Source organism: Larimichthys crocea, chromosome XII (genome assembly GCF_000972845.2).
Source record: "Larimichthys crocea isolate SSNF chromosome XII, L_crocea_2.0, whole genome shotgun sequence".
Classification (NCBI taxonomy): Eukaryota; Metazoa; Chordata; class Actinopteri; family Sciaenidae; genus Larimichthys; species Larimichthys crocea.
The window spans coordinates 12,369,295-12,386,035 of NC_040022.1; the positions used below are offsets into that span (position 1 = coordinate 12,369,295).

The 16,741-nt window shown below is 43.3% G+C and overlaps 1 protein-coding gene across 4 annotated transcripts; it reads right to left on the minus strand.

Annotated features, from left to right (window-relative positions):
• Positions 1 to 189: 189 nt before the first annotated feature.
• traf7 (TNF receptor-associated factor 7) lies at positions 190 to 15,175 on the minus strand. Of its 4 annotated transcripts, XM_027284909.1 has the most exons (23): positions 14,863 to 15,175; positions 13,603 to 13,752; positions 13,405 to 13,462; positions 13,175 to 13,266; positions 12,829 to 12,945; positions 12,599 to 12,691; positions 12,122 to 12,161; positions 11,814 to 12,036; positions 11,539 to 11,673; positions 11,324 to 11,419; positions 10,983 to 11,104; positions 10,193 to 10,266; positions 10,003 to 10,051; positions 9,527 to 9,654; positions 9,061 to 9,143; positions 8,899 to 8,938; positions 8,685 to 8,801; positions 6,738 to 6,860; positions 4,294 to 4,413; positions 3,838 to 3,969; positions 3,058 to 3,177; positions 2,559 to 2,621; positions 190 to 349 (listed from the first exon to the last, which is right to left on the minus strand). In XM_027284909.1, the coding sequence occupies exons 3-22, from the start codon at positions 13,454 to 13,456 to the stop codon at positions 2,607 to 2,609; spliced, it is 1,971 nt and encodes a 656-aa protein (XP_027140710.1). In that variant the 5' UTR covers positions 13,457 to 13,462; positions 13,603 to 13,752; positions 14,863 to 15,175; the 3' UTR covers positions 190 to 349; positions 2,559 to 2,606. The 4 variants fall into 4 exon arrangements, with proteins under 4 accessions (XP_027140710.1, XP_010741701.1, XP_019128573.1 ...); XM_010743399.3 differs by having other exon boundaries at positions 190 to 2,621; positions 13,175 to 13,263; XM_019273028.2 differs by having other exon boundaries at positions 190 to 2,621; positions 14,863 to 15,173.
• Between the last annotated feature and the right edge of the window lie 1,566 nt (positions 15,176 to 16,741).

Consider the following 16,741-nt stretch of genomic DNA (forward strand, 5'->3'; position numbering starts at 1 on the left):
TGCATTCCTGAGGCCGTCCTCCAGGGGGCAGCACATGACCACTATACAACACTCATCTGTCAATGAATGTTTTAGGCCTTTTCACAGCCCTGATAACCAAATCAACAACAAAAAAAAACTTCATTTGTTAACTCTAACTAACTCGACAGCAGCAAGTTCCATTATTGAAATAACTCAGATCTACAGTTGTCAAAGTGTACAACAGTTTTATTGATCAACGATCAACTCAGGCTTACATGATTACAAGTATACAAGAAAATCACTCAAATGTGACCAGTGAAGACACTTCCTCTCTTCGGCACTTCTTTTCTTACCAAGGCTACAGTGAGAAGTGTTCAGATCTGCAGATCTGAAATGAAAGCAGAGTACTCCTGACCTTCTGGAAACTGAATTTAGCACATCTGTCTACATCTGGTGTGGATGTACAAGATTTCGTGAAATGAAAACATTTTTTCTTTGCAGATTTTCAACCCAATATGGGTCCTCGAACGTCACGTAGGGGGGCAGGCTTCACTTTAGCTCAATGGCACTTTTCTCTGTGCCTGCTCTTAGATTTGAAGGTTAATTACACACAATCAATGGCTTGACTTCACTCTCAGTCCATCGAGTATTACAGTCATAAAAACAACAATCAGTATTAATCTGCAGTTCTGTTCAGGGAGGCAGGAAGAGGGGAGAAGAGACACATTATGACACAGTCTTTCCTTACTTTTCATCCACACATATGGCACTCAATGAAACACACACACACACACACATATTCCTCTTTCCCTGTCCCTCTTTGTTATGTAGGCCAGCGTGAGTCATTCTCATGGGCACGTCCAGGCTCGGCACTGTCTTATTTTACACAACTGTACAACCGTTGAGTGGCTCTGAATACAACTCTATCATGGCACTAATAAACAAACTCAGTAAATCTATAGCTCTGTCGTCTCGTTAAGGTCTTTGCTTATTAAAAAGGTTTGTTTCGGAAGGCTGGTTTCACGGAGATCCACCACGGTGAACGAGGAGGGAGGAAATGTGTTACCGTCTGCGTCCGTCCACATCCTCGTGATCACTTCCATCCAGAGTCTGAAACGGGGCGTTAAGAGACAAACCCTCTTCCTCTGGACATCCTCCTGCTGAGGACTGGAAACGTTTGAATACTACTCAGCCAGCGTTATTATGAGTACACGAGCTGGTCTGCAGAGTGCGGGAATACTTCCTTCTATCCAGATGCTGATGAGGATCCTTCGTGTTTCTCAGTCTCCCCAGGCACTGCTCACTCACACCTCGAGTCTGGTTCACTGACTGATCCTCCATCACCAACATCAGCGCTATATGGAGGCCATCAAATTCTAGTGACTTCATCAGATCATGCAGCAGTTTAATGCTTCTCATGAATATTTATGTGCTCAGAAAAGAAATACCTGATTATAAATGTTATTAACTGAGACTTGAACTTGATCAGGAGTTATATAGAAAAACTACCAGGGTGACACAAAGGCGTACTCTGCCGTCGCACTGAGTGGTGGAGCCGCTTCTTCATGCATGCTGAACATACACTCTGGTTTTCTGTTCTGTATCAGGGAAAATCCAAAATCAGGCGACACAAACACGTCACCATCGTTTCTACAGACTGAGCGATGATCATCTCATGCAAAAGGAAAATCAAACCAAAACAGCCGGTGGATGATTATTCCAACAGAAACAGAAACAAAATGTCTTGATACGGATCTGTTACATTTGTTTCTGTGCTGCTGTTTCTTGTTACTTAGGAAACAGATCGGCCAACATCAGCCAATTGCTACAACCGCATATCTGTGGACGTCAAATGAACCGGTCCATCTGGACTCCTCCCTTATCAGGTGGTCTCCATACAGTTCTTTGGTGCACACCAAGTTTGATTGACAGCTTTAACACAAGGCTAAATGAACTGAGACAAACAGGTGAGGCGTGAAAGAGCCCAAGCTGAGCTCATTTGATCATTTCCTGTCACTGCTCACTGGAGTGTGTGTAACAGTCGGTCTCTTACTAAGACGTCTTTGAGAAATACATCCGATGCTCACCAGCAGCTGATTTTTTGATGTGGACAGAGGAATTGTGGGTAGGATGAAGAAGTCTGGTGGGAAAATATAACATGTCCATTTGTGGTGTGTCTCCATGTTTGTTAAACCAGCCTAAGACTAAATGCATCAGCGGCTTCATCAGTACACTTCTCAATTGGCAGCTGTGTCCACAGGAAGCAGGCGGGACCATCTACAGTCTGCTTCCTGCTTTGTTATGGTGATGCAGCGTCCAGTCTTTCTGGGTTTTGGCAGAGTGCGGTGCAACTGTAAGGCAGCTCGTCTTATTTTGCCCCATAATGCAGTGGTGATGAGGTCACTAAGGAAGCGTGACCCCCCGAGCTGGTCTTCGACTCTTGGCGATCGGGTCCGGGTGTTTGTTTGAAGTTTTAAAAGCATTAAAGGAGTTTCCGCTGCAGCTTGATCGTGAAGTGGCGGTTACACTGCGGTCTGTGGCCGCTAAATCAACATCAAAGAGGCGGTGTGGAGGAGGAAATCATGTGGGAAAGTTACCGTTTGTAGTGTGGAGTCCAGTGGACTCCTACAGAGAGGACTGTTCACTCAGCATGTCCACACCTGAGAGAGAGAGAGAGAGAGAGAGAGAGAGAGAGAGAGAGAGAGAGAGAGAGAGAGAGAGAGAGAGAGGTTAAACACTGGTTCTCAAACTAAAACTCTGGAATATTTTCTACAAATGAAATAAATGACTTAAAAACACATTCTTCTATCAAAATACTCAAAGTTTCCTGGCATATGTTGTTGTCTTTTTTAAGCACATACGTCCATGATTAGAAAGAGCTACAACGTGACAGCAGCATAGAAAGAGGAGGTGAAATGAAGCATTCAAAAACACTGGAGATCCAAACAGGAAACACACTACACAAGGACAGGTCAGGGTTCCATTCAGGATTCAACAATAAATGATTATATTCAAAATCAAACTTCCTGGAAACATGGTACTAATGAATGACAGTGTTGGTGAACATGGTGCAGCATGAGCAGACATCTGTCGTACCTTGACGGTGCTGTCGACAGCTCCAGAGAAGAGACGTCCTCTAGAGACGGCCAGAGCTGTTACACTGCCCTGATGTCTCAGCAGGGTCTGGGTACAGATCATGTTGTCCATGCTCCACACCTGGAACACACACAAACACACACAGCGTTTTTAATTAGCATTTCATGGGTATTATTATTACATGACAAACTCAGCCAAGACATGGACTCGCTCTGCTTGGATCTCACATGCTGAGGGAGCACAGATTAAAACTGGATTCATTTTGATGAAACACATTCATGCTCAGATGATTTCTCAGTTACAGATCAATGAATAGTTTGAGTGTAAAGAAGATTAGTGTATTTTTATTTATGAACTATTCACTATGTGAACTTTAGAGGTGCGGTCCTTGTGTTAAGCTAAGCAGCTGCTCACCATAGCTACATATTTTCCATACATGCTGGAGTGTGGTAGATACTACTGGACAGCAATGTTTTATTCATCACAGCTTAGCTGTAACAATTATTTTCATATTCGATTCATCTGTAAATGTTCATTGATTAATGATCACTGTGTCCACGATGACATCAAATGTCTTGTTTTGTCCACGATGCAAAGATTTTCAGTTTACTGTCAGAGGACGAATAAAAACCTGAGAAACACTCCAGAAATAAAAACACTCAGATGTTTGTGAAGCTGAAATCAGAGAATCTAAAAGATGACATCTTTATGAGTCACTGTTGTACACCCCTGTGTCTTTGTAACACGGCCACATGTAGTGTCCAGTGTGTCCGTCCTCACCCTGAGCGAGCGGTCGTAGGAGGCGCTGAACACTTTGGTCTGGTCGGGGGTGGAGATGACGGCAAGAGCATACACCGTTCCCACGTGACCCGTCAGGGTCCGCACCTGCTCCTTAGACTCGATATCCCACACCTGGAGAGAAGACAAGAAGACCGTCATCATCAAAACGCTGATGTCACAGCAGTCCGTCTGTGTCCAAGAAGGACTGTAAGCTTGGAAGATCATTGGAAGTAGACAGACACTGAATTATAGTGTGGTCCACCCCACATCTTACTCCATTTGCAGTGCAAAGTCCACTGTGGATATAATGTGAAGTCATAAAAACAAAACAAAAAGAGAAAGCTGAGAGCCAGAAGTGAGCTCATGCCTTCAGAGAGGGCGAGACACACTGCTTTTCTTCATAGGGCACGAATGAAGAAACTGCAAATCAGTTATGTGCTTGTGTGTGTCTCTTACATGGATGAGGTTTTCATAAGTTCCACAGACGATGTGGTGGTTAGTGACGGCGATGGAGTAGACGCTGCCTCCACTGGTCTGCAGGACGTGAACACAGTCCAGAGAACGGATGTCCCAGATCTGACAGACAGACATGAAGACAGAAAATGAGTCAGAGAGAGGGCTGCTGGGTAAAAAAAGACAAGACACTGTGCATGCTTTTACATGACAAACAACAGCAGGAGCGCACTGCTCTCATGGAAATGAATAAGGAGAACGTGGCTCCATGAAAATGTAACATATCTCGCCTGTGAGCTTTGTCTCTATTTTCATATGATCCAATAAAGGCTGAGACACCAACAGATAATCCACAACAACTATTGAATAGTGACAATTATTTTTATATATAGCACACTGGTAGCCACAGTTTACAAGCAAGCAAGCCAATCCAGAGTCCAACTTATCAAGCATTCAAAATAGAAGTTCATTTGCTTCATGTCAGAGTAGAAATCTGTCTTAAAAAGTTTCAGATTGAAACTTTCTTTCAGGAACTTTGTCAAAACTATTTAATTGGCAAAATGTTCAAAGGGATGTTTTTCACTGAATATTGGCAACATTTGTCATGGCAATTTCCACAGCAAAACATTTTTTAAACGTCTTCTGTGGCTGAGCACTGGCTAGAGACACACTCCTCTGCACAGTGTGCTGGATCTGTCCTTTCATCTCCCTCTGCTCATCCCTCATCCTCCCAGTCCCCCTCTCTCTGCTTTCTTTTCTTTATCTCTACAGCATCCCAGGGGTATTCATTAGTGACCAACTCGACACACACACACACACAGTGTGAATGAAGATGATAGGCAGACGGAGACAGTCCTTTTTTATACAGAGGGACACAATCCAATTACTAACCACAATACATCCAAACAGCTTTCACTGCATGATACACACAAACACACACAAACACACACACTACACGCACAGCTCAACAGTTACTGCAACAAGGTTTCTGTACTACAAATAATTACCATTAAAATTAACCCAAATTGTGTTCAGGAGTGACAACAACACAGAATGCTGCTGCACACAATAGCTTAACACAAGAGCAACTTGTTTTACATAGTAACATACTCTGTCACACACTCACACACACACACACACACACACACACACACACACACACACACACACATCTAAATTGAATGTGCTGGTCATCATGAACTGTGTCTAGTTTTATTTATGGTTTCTTGTGTATGAGCCTTTATCTTCTCTCCTCAAACTTTTTATTTAATACTCCCACTCCAACATGAACAGCAGCAGCCATCATCCAAATCCCACTCAAATCTGTCACTGGCACAGAAATCTGCAGCACCTGCCAACACTACGCTTTCAAATCTTCATCCTGCTGCACCTCATGACAAAACCAAAACTTGATGAGTGTAGAATAAAAATCAGGTCAGAACAGTCACAGTTATGTTGTCTGGTAAACAAAAAAGTCACTGCAGGACATTTATCTAATGGACCGTTAGCTAAGGCCCGACTTCTGCAGCTACTGTTGTTATGTCTTTGAGGGTGCTGGCAAACATAACACTTGAAACGATTCAAACATGTTTAGAAGCAGACAAAAGCAGGATCTGTTTTCTCGCCAACAAACGTGGATTCACAAGCAGATTCTATCAGCTGGTTAGCATGAGCTAATGCTAAAACATGGTTAGCTTCATTCAGTCTTTATCACCTAATCCCATATGTGTTATTTCATGTTAATCTACGATCTAGAAAATAATAAAAATAAAGAAAAACATTAAATGAGAAAGTCTGATTGGCACAGTACATTAAACATAAAGGCTAAACTATATGTTCAAAGACAAAAAGTAACCATGACTGCTGAAGAAGACAAACTTTACTGAAATGTTATTCTGTTATTCTAACGTAATGCAGAATAGTTTGAATGCTTAAAATAAGCGTTACAGTTTGTGGCCTCACTTTTATAAACGAAAGAGATTTAAGAATGAGGGATAATGGATGAGTTTGGCATTCTCTAATCTTAGTTTGACTTTCAGTACAAACTTCAGACCAAAGCAGGACAGCGACACCACAGGGGGCTGCAAGCAGAGCAGGAAAACTTTTTTTAAATTTATTCTAGTCTGTTTTAGCCTTTAGAAAACTAAATGAAATTGTTATTTTTAGTTAGCATTATTATTTAAGCTATACGCCTGACAGGATAAGGCCACTGTGAGGACCTGAACACAAGCTGTATCCACAGAGTGCATGTGTGCTAAACAGACTCATCCCGCATTAAAGAGCTCAGAGAACTATGGCAGAGTCAGGGAACATGAGGCTCCACTGCTCTATACTCCAAACTACTTCTTCCACAGGCGTGCTGTGGTTACAAAGGTTACAAAGCTCTGATTGGACAATGAAAACATGAATATGAAGTGTGTGTAGTTCTCCCCCGCCCCTCCACCTACCTTGATGGTCTGATATGAGCCACTGTACAGGTGATTCTGGGAAGCAACCAGTGCTCTGACCCAGTGATTCAGACCAGTCAGCTCCTTCTTCAGCTTCAGCTCCGTACCCACGATGTCCCACACCTAAACACACACACACACACACACACACACACACACACACACACAAATCTGGTTTATGGGCTGATCAAAACTACAAAACTACAAAACTACAATGTAAATGGGAAAAAAAAAAACACACACACACTGTACACTGAGCCTTAGATATGGGCAAACACACAGTGGTGAAAATAGTATGATGTCACTGAGCTGAAATGGGGAAAAGTTGAAGGGCAAGAAAGGAAAGTCCCTGTGTAAGCAGACTGACATCACACGCGCGCGCACACACGCGCACACACATACATGCACACACACACACACACACTGAGTCTAGATGTGAGCAAATAGCAAACACACAGTGGTGGAAAGAGTATGATGTCACTGTGCTGAAATGGGGAGAAGTTGAAGGGTAAGAAAGGAAAGTCCCTGTGTAAGTAGACTGACACACACACACACACACAGACACACACACACACAACCACAATAATTTCTTTCTCTCACTCGCTTGTAACCATGGTAACAAAGACAAGGCTACAGCCATCGGTCTTTGCTGTCTGCCTGTCCTCTTCTCCCCACTGAGCCACATTTTTACACTCTTCTTTATTTCAGAGCTCAGCAGTAAAGTCGGGCCAGACAACAACAATTATTAAACCACTTCTAACAGAATCAAATCGTGACAGATTTCTAACGTGTAATGACTGCTGGACAAAGTTAAAGCCCATCAGCTCACCACTTACATTACAGCGCAGTAATAACTAATATCTGGATACACTCTGCTCCACTAAAAGTGGTTTGGCCAAGATGACAAACAACCAATTCTCTTTAGTTTTACTGCCTGGTCTCTGTGCTTTGGCATCGCTGCATTCTCATTTATTACAGCTCATTGTGTACTTAATAATAATAACAACTTGTGTCACTCTTCCACAGTTTCATGTGGTGGACCTCAAGGCTCCATCCTAGGTCCTCTTTTCTACCGTACAAGATAGAATAAGGTTGTATTTTTCCTTATTATAAGCTCCATTTTCATTGAGATGCTGAATGCAGCAGGTTTTATGTTCATTGTTGAAGCAGCTAAACACATACATTGATTAAAAGATAGATTCATGCATTCATCTCTCCCAAACTAGGTCAACCTGACCTACAGTATAAGCACCACAAAGGCTAGCACCTTTCAGATCTTGTTTCTCAGAACATGCTTTCTACGTAGCATTATTTCAGTATGTATTTTTATTTATTGCCGTTTTGTCTTTTAGTTGTTCTGTATGTTCATTCTTCTGTTGTTTTCATTGTTGTATAGTGTCTTGAGACACTTTCATGTGTTGTAGATCTTGACTTGATTTAAAGGTGGTTTAAGTGACTCTGTAATATGAATCTAATCTCATACACTTTTTTTTTCAGATTAAGCAAATATATCCTCTTCTAGCTTTACACTCTGAAATAAAATCTGCTGCTTTCACACAGTGCTGGCTCTGTCAACTGGAAATAAAGTTGCTTGGACTGAGCTACACAACAATAACTTGTTATTCCAGCCATTCCAGTCAGGATTTGTGTGTCAGGTCAACGTTAAATTACTCGCTTATTTTCTAGTTTTCCAAGACGAGCTGTCGTTGTGATGTTAGCTACAGCAGCAGGAGAGTTGTGAGTATTGCTGTCTGCAGCTGGTTCTGGGAAACAAATCATCCTCTCTGCATGATAGCTGCACAGCAGACACACACACTGTTGACTCTATCATGGTATTTGTCATGGTGTTGGATTACGCAACAATCTTACACCACATTTAATCAGAGAATGAACGGATGACTGTGGACCCAGCACGTACTGCATCATACATCATGTACATAACGCTACCTTAATGGCCTTGAGGGAGCCGCTGAACAACATGTTGTGGGAGGAGACCAATGTGCACACAGGGTTGTCATGGGCACGGATTGTATTGACTTTCTGCAGGGTCTGGATGTCCCACACCTACGCAAGATGCACAACAAGAGAAAGAGAAAAACTTCTATAAGATATGCTGATCATTAACTGTGCAAGCTTGTTCTTAAAAAGCAGAGTCACTCACGATGATGGTGCAGTCTGCAGAGCCACTGTATAGCTTGTTTCTATGGTGACAAAAACAGATACGACGAGTCATGCTTTGAGGGCAAGTTCTGGTCATTCCCAGTTGACATGCATCTTATGATCGCAGCGTGTGTTGGTTATGTGAGTGCGTGCATTTCATTACCCCTGGATACACAGCGCTAGCACGATGCCATCATGACCCTCCAGGGTTTTCTGACACTTGTAGGTGGTGCAGGTGTCCCATACCTGAGAGGGAAGCAGAAAGATGGATGACATGCTGCCAAAAGGCTACAAAACAAAACGAGCTTTTTGAGCTCATCTCCTTTAAATGGTGTCTTCTAATACTTGAGTAACTGTATTAGCATTAAAAGAAATCTATAATAATTTCACATTCCAGAAGAAAACAAGGTGGTGGGTGGAAGTTTTCAGAATCTCTCATGAAGGCATGTGGGTGAAGGCCAAAATCAGCACTGCGTCAAAAACAAGCTAACAAAAGAGACCATGTGGGCGTGTTGCTACAGGTCCAGTCCAGTTTAAGTAATAGAGTCACAAGTTTGAAGGCCACAGTGGACTGGGCGGACTTTAAACATAGTGCTAAGGTAGGTCTGTTTCATTTCAGTTGGTGTTACCTTGATAGTCTTATCTGAGGATCCAGAGAAGAGCAGGTCTCCAGTGGAGTAGACACACAGACACCAAACAGGACCCTGGTGGCCAACGAATGTGCCCTTACACTTGAAGATCTGCTGCGGGTCGTATGCTGCACACAGACACAGACACAGAGACAGGGACAGGTAAGACAGGATATGTGCTTTTCACTGGACACAAGAGTATAACTGAAGCAGAAAGAAGAGCAGAGGAGCAGAGGAGGAACAGGCAGAGTTTGGTAAAGGAAAGTGAGTGACAGGGAGAGGAGGAAGAAACTGCCAAAGAGCAGAGCTAGATTTTGCATTAGATTTTGAATTTTAACGATTAAATCATTCAAAGTGGACATGTTCCAGGTATCAGCACAGCTTTATTCAAATGCCTTCTTCCACTGATGCAATGCAGAATAACGAGGACAAAGGGGATTATGAAAAGGAGGAGAGACAGACAGGCAAATACTCACAGCCCAGGATCCCCATGTTGAGTCTGGCATTGATGTGGGACAACTCATCCTGCAGAGACACAGGCAGTCGATTGGGGTGATGTGTGCAAATCAATAATCAGTAACAGCTACACTAACACACCGACTCCAGACCTTTGCATGAGGCCACCTGATTCTGACACACACTCTTTGCAGGTGCACACACACTTACGTTAAGCATGGAGGCATCTCTACGAAATTCCATGAGGTCTTCGCTCAGTTTACTCTGGTTCTCGTCCAACACGTCTGAAAAACACACACACACACACACACACACACACACACACACACACAGGCACAATAACTATTACAAAGAGGAAAACAGTGAGGACTCCGTGCTCAAGCAGGGTGGCCTGGCCCATTAGAGTCATAAAACTTTCTCCAGCCAATATTTCCTGTTAACAGTTATCAATCAGCAGCTACGTGATCTTATGCAGTGCTCAAAACTCGCAATTACCAGGATTTTTCTCGGCCATTAAGAATTCTCATACCCACCTTCAGGTATGGAGTAATCAGTAATCAATTTTCCCCCAAATAATAAATCTGTAAAGCTCTTTGTGTTGACCTGATTAAGATATGTGTAAGTTACCACAAGGCTGTAACTACAGAGGCTTGTGAAAATGTAAATCTATATTGTTTAAGCTTATTGAACTGTGACAGAGACAGCTTCATGTTCTTGTCTAACACACTTAAAACACAATTTGTGCTTCAGGCTTTAGACTGAGCCGATGCTGCACTCGTTGGCCTCTGTGTCCACACAGAAAAGTTCTACATGTCTTTACCAAACCACCTCAATCCTTTTCAAACAGACCAAATCCTACTTGCTGCACAAGCTGCATTTTAACTCTAGTTGCTAAAAGGTTGTTGTTCATTATTAACATTCTGATATACAACGTGCTCCTGATGACCATGTCTGTAGATATTACCAACACTGAAGAACTTCTCTCTTGGCTGTATCTTACCAAATTTAAGCTCCAGGTTTTTCTCCAGCTGATCTAACTTCTCTGAAAGTTTGCCCAACATAGAGCGCAGGAAGGCAATGTCTTGATCCTTCTGGGCCAGAGTTAGCTGCATCTCATGGAATCTAAACAGGGAGGGTCAAAGGTCAGAGATTTCACACAGATACATTGATAAGTTTATTACATTTAAATGGAGTTTCAAAGGTCATTGAAAAGTTTTCATGTATACCAATGAAACCAGTTTGTATAACAACGAATTGGATGTTTGTACACTGAGCTGTTCGCATGAGAATATCTGGAATTTTTCTTACAATCACCGCCTCCACTTGAGTCTGTCTGCTCACCTGTCATCAGTCTGCTGCAGAAACTCCTTCAGACCTTCGAATTTACACACCTCCAAGTGTGTTTCATACGTGTCCTGGTTACCAATGAACGTGCAGCTGTCGGAGAGGAGAGGAGAGGAGAGGAGAGGCAGGTTAGTGGAAAGTAGAGGAGAAATATAAAGAGAAGAAAGTGACTTCATGATACACAGAGAAATCAGTGTGTTTGAAGGACTCACCCATATTTAGAGTGTGGACATTTGATGTGCTCACATTCTTTGAGGTGAGCCTCCAGGTTCATGGTGAGCAGTGGGGGGCAGGAGGGGTTGTTGGGGCAGCGGACCGGCCTGTAATCACAGCTGGCCTCGTGTTCTCTGCAGAGGTACAGTGAGTTGGGGGAGAGGAGAGAGGAAGTAGTCAGTAACAGCCTTGCAATGTGTTGCTGCTTTACAGTGTATCAAATAACATTCATATGGAAGTAAAATATCCTATCACATCTATCTCTGTCTCTTACTTGCGTGCGGACAGTTTGATGGTGAACGGACAGCCCAGTGGGTCCACCTCATATGCTCCAGGTTTCCCGGCCACTGTGGAGGTGGAGGCTGCAGCCCCACCTGCAGCGCTAGCTGTGGCCCTGCAGCCGTATTTACAGTGAATGAACAGCTCTCCGATCTGCTCGGCTACTGCAATGTTGTTCACTACAACTGTTAGCTTAGCTGCATCCACTGGGCACTTGTCTGTGAGGAGAACAAACACGTGTGTCACGTCATAATATGGTACACTACTCTGACACATATCAATGGAAAAAGAAAAGTCTCTTACTCTCACCTGAAGTCAAGGCACATCGTCTGCAGAAGGTGTGCTGAGGAAGCAGGAAACACATGCACAGTTAAATGTTATCTACATTGTTTGAATGTTTTAAAGCAATTGAGCCATCACTATGCCCCGCCTCAATTTATAGCCAGCCACTCTCTGATTTCATAAGCTCAGATGACAGCTGTTGCTAGGCATGCTAACAACTGTAGCTCAAGTTAGAGCAGATATACATCCTGCAGACGTTTGCTGATGTATTATTGGTGTTTGATAAAGTAAAGAAGACAAACCATCCAAACACGGCGGTCTACATGCACACTGCTCTGGCACGTTGAGAAATCCAAAGCCGCACAGACCTGTCATGCCTAGTTACAGTTGCTAAGCTATGACTGAAAAATTGATGTTCTTAGCAAACTGTCAATTTTCCCGATGGTGCATAATCAAACACAGCCTGCCAGGGAAAATGTTACGTAAATGTAAACTCACCCCACACGTGGTGATGACGGGGTCCTTGAAGACATTACAGCACAGCTGGCAGCACAGTTTTACTGACGGCTGTTCAGCAAAAACCTGCGGCTCCTGCACACACACACATAGACACACACACACACTTATTTGTTGTTTGTGGTGTGGAATTAGTTGAAGACTAGCTTGTTACTCTGATTTTTCTCTTGCGTTTAAGTGTATGTGAGAATATGTTTATGTGGGCATCATACCGTGTCCTCCTCCTCTTCATGCAGAGAGAACGTAGAGCGCAGAGACATGTTGGACTCGGAATGCAGAGATCGGACTGAGATGGCTGAATCTGACCTTCGAGGGGTACCGATGGGAGGCTGAGGAGACGGGGAGGAAGCGGTGGAAAGAATAAGTTTTACTCTATCAGACCAGATGGGCAGGGTCTTGTGTCATCATTATAGTTGACACAATTAATGAGCTGAAAGGTGAGATTTACCACTGGGGAGTTAGATAATTGTGCCTGTTGATGTCTTTGAGCTTTTGAATTTATTAGGGTGGGACCGAGGGTGTGTGTGTGTGTGTGTGTGTGTGTGTGTGTGTGTGTACCATTCCATCGTCATCGTCCCGGGGAGAGTAGGTCAGAGTGCTGGAGGAGGAGGGAGTTCTTCTGTGCTGCTTGTAGGTGCTGGATGCTTCTGCTGAAAATATACGAAGGCACATTCACTAAAAATAATGCTGCGTGTAATAAAGTACTTCAGTAACAATCAAGCAAAATAATGTAAGATGATAAATAATGAAAATAATGCAGAAAAAGCTGAGGATTATTTGTGGATCACCTTTAGTTCCAGGAGCCACGGCTGAGAAGGTAGGGCCAAACGAGGCGTCCATCTTGCTCTGTAGAGGAGAATGGAACGGGTGGACAGACGAGCCAAGAGAGAGAATGGAGTTAAACCATGAGATCATAAATCACACAATAAGTATAATCTGGGTATTTATTTCAAATCTCTCTCCGTGTCACACTTAGTGTCCCTCACCCCGCTAGTGGGGTCGGCTGTAGGGGTGGAGGGGCAGCCCGGGACGGCTGCTGTGGCGGCTGCGGCTGCTCGTGCGGGGTGTCAGATGTAGCGTGGCGTCTTGTCCAAAACACACACACAAATGCTCGAGGAAACGCTGGACTACTAGGCCTAGGGGAAGAGGAGAAATAGGACAAGGAGGGGTGAAGAGAAATAGAGCATTAGTGAGGAGGGGAGTGGGAGTCGGATGCTGTGACACACGGTGAAAAAGCGATTTGCCCCTGAGGAACTTTGCAGGCTGAACTCAGGATTTAATACATAAGGCTAGCCATAAGTTAGAGACAGAAAAAACACACACCCACACTTGGCACAAAACATGTGGCGACCGCCCGCCACGACAGGCAGGGCATCACGGAACTTAGACACATGCAGTGGAGTCAATGCGGCTGAACAGATGTTCGACCTACTTTACTGACTTCAGGCATGGCAACGCGATCATTATGATTCCACGAAGAAGTTTTACAGTTTACTAACTGATGAACTTTAGTTATCCTCCTCCTGAGAGACACACACACAGCTCAGACAGCAGGATCAAAACACACAACAGCTGTGTGACCAGCATCTGCAAACCCTCACACACACACACACACACACACTCACACTCACACTCACACACAGGGAGAAGGCTGAGAGAGGGAGGGAGCGACACGGAGACAAAGGGAAGAGTTAGGAAGTGACAGCCAAATAAACCCGTGACCCGGACCCCTTCACACTGATGTAAACACAAAGGTATGCGGGCTGTCAGCTAGTGTGCAGCTAACCGCGTCCAGCTCCTCTAATCCTCCAGCCAGCCTCACTGTCTGCTCTCTCACAGGCCAGGAGGTTTCCGTAAAGAGGAACCTCGACCCGGAGGGACAGAGAGAGGGGGGCGGAACACACACACACACACACACACACACACACACACACACACACACGAAACGAACCAAAGTTGAAGACTGGCTAAACAGGCCGAACATACCGGAGCATAACAGCTTAATAGACGACAGCCCATGACGCACTTATCTTATCGGCCCGTCATCTTCTTTAAAACCGCGACAATTAGCTCGCTAGCTAGCTGAAGTGGCTTGTTTGCTAGCTTAAGTTAGCCAGTGTTACATTTTTCCATAAGCAGCCGCTGCTGACGCTAAACTCTGCCAACAACACACGGAAATATCGCGTTACGCTGCAGTCAGTCGGGTTATTGTTTCGCGCTCGCTCGGTTTTAGTTAGCATACTTACCATTTTTTCGTAACAGCGCAGCCTCAAGTCTGCAGACCAATTCCTAAATCTTCTCCTCTCTCTCTCTCTCTCTCTCTCTCTCTCTATCTCTCTCTCTCTGTCGCTGCCTCACATACACACAACTCAACTGCCGCAATGTGTTCTGGGACGTGTAGTATCGAGCGAACCCGCTGCCCCCTCGACGAGTATCGTCCTTCTCTCCGCTGTCGGACTACGCTACCCACAATCCACTTCGCGGAGCTGCCATTGGACTCGGTTCTGTCAGTACATTCCGCAGAACCAACTGCAAAGCGCGCTCTCCCCGAACACATCCACATCTGCTCCGGTTCCGCGCCGTTATTGGTCCTCGCGGAAACCGAGCCATCATGCGTCAACCGCCGTCACGTTTTACGGTGAGCGCACGTGCACGGTGGTGTGATGTTGGAAGATGCTGAACAGCATCCAACATCAGAGTCTGTGAAACATCATTATGATAATAAAAGAAGAGAGGAAATCCATACGGCTGCTTTATTACAGACACACTGTGATTCTACACAAGAAGCAGTGATATGTTTTATGTTATTACAACATAATATAAAAACACTTAAAATATATTAACAATTATGCACTGTTATCAGTGATGCCGCTTAAACAGTAAATATTGCAAATATTGCACTGTTTCCTTGAAGATAAACATTAGGCCTACCCAATACTATATACATATACAAACTATATATGTGTATAAAAATTCCCTTCTCACCCTATGGTGGGTGCTGTGTCTTCCTCGACCTCAGGTCCTGGGAGTTTGAGGGTTCTGCGCAGTATCTCAGCTGTTCCTAGGACTGCACACTTCCTCAGACCTCAGGTGTTGTACCTGGAATCTGCTGTAGCCACTCCTCCAGTTTGTGGAGGTTTCCTCTTTCAGCCCTTGGTATTTCTCGATCTTCTCGTGTTCCTTCTTCCTAATATATATATCTATATGGCTACATATATATATTGCACATTGCATGAGGAGCATTTTCACTGTAAACAAACAATTTCGAATATTACATTTAAAAAAGGATGTTAGTACTGTTGATTTCCCGTTTAATGTTGGCATTATACAAAATAAAGGTTTTGCCATTAAATGTTATTATTACACAGTTTTTCAATTAACAGACTCTAATATAAAATATTTTACTTTATACTTTTACTTCATTCTCTGTAAATTCCTTTAGATGCCGTATAAATAAAGGTTTTCCTTAAAATATGACTGTGTTTTGCTGTATATGTATGGAAATCTACAATACTTGTTCAGAGAGATGATGAAGATGAGAAGATGAAGGTGCTTGTGAGATTCTGAGTGTGAACTGTTAGCGCTGTCAGCACATCATGTCACATATGAAGTGCTCTTAAGTGGTAAAAGCACAATTAGTGTGTTTTTTCCATCAGGGCTCAGTATCAGATACTTCATTATTATTAATGTTGCAGTGCAGTGAGAGATGAAATACACAGAGTCTTGCTTTATTTGCCTTTCATAGGAGTGAGTATAAAACTACAGTTTGTCTGTTTCTGTTACATCCTGTAAGTACAACACAAATACCAAAGATAACATCTAAAATTGAAATATTACTGCTCAGTTATACATTGAATTCTACATAAAACGATGTGGTCATATTTCCATGATGCTGTTACTATAAATTCACTATGAAATACACAGATTGGTCATAGAGGAATAATATTAATAGATTTAAGGAAAATAATAAGCTTCATTGGTGGACCTCTCACACTATATGGGATTTCATCTTTGCAGAATTGTGTGGTATTTTATTGTTTGTTGACATTTCCATTTTGATAAATTCATACACTTATTGCACTTAGCAAATTAAGTCATTCTTTTATTGACTCTGACTGATTATAT

What these genes read in the sequence shown, in the direction of transcription:
- traf7 (XM_027284909.1), bottom strand. Translation starts at nt 13,456, where the DNA reads ATGGACGCCTCGTTTGGCCCTACCTTCTCAGCCGTGGCTCCTGGAACT. An exon ending in CTGCAGCAGACTGATGACAG is followed by an intron (nt 11,105 to 11,323) that starts GTGAGCAGACAG and finishes CTCCCTGTTTAG; the next exon opens with ATTCCATGAGATGCAGCTAA. An exon ending in CCTACGACCGCTCGCTCAGG is followed by an intron (nt 3,178 to 3,837) that starts GTGAGGACGGAC and finishes TGTGTGTTCCAG; the next exon opens with GTGTGGAGCATGGACAACAT.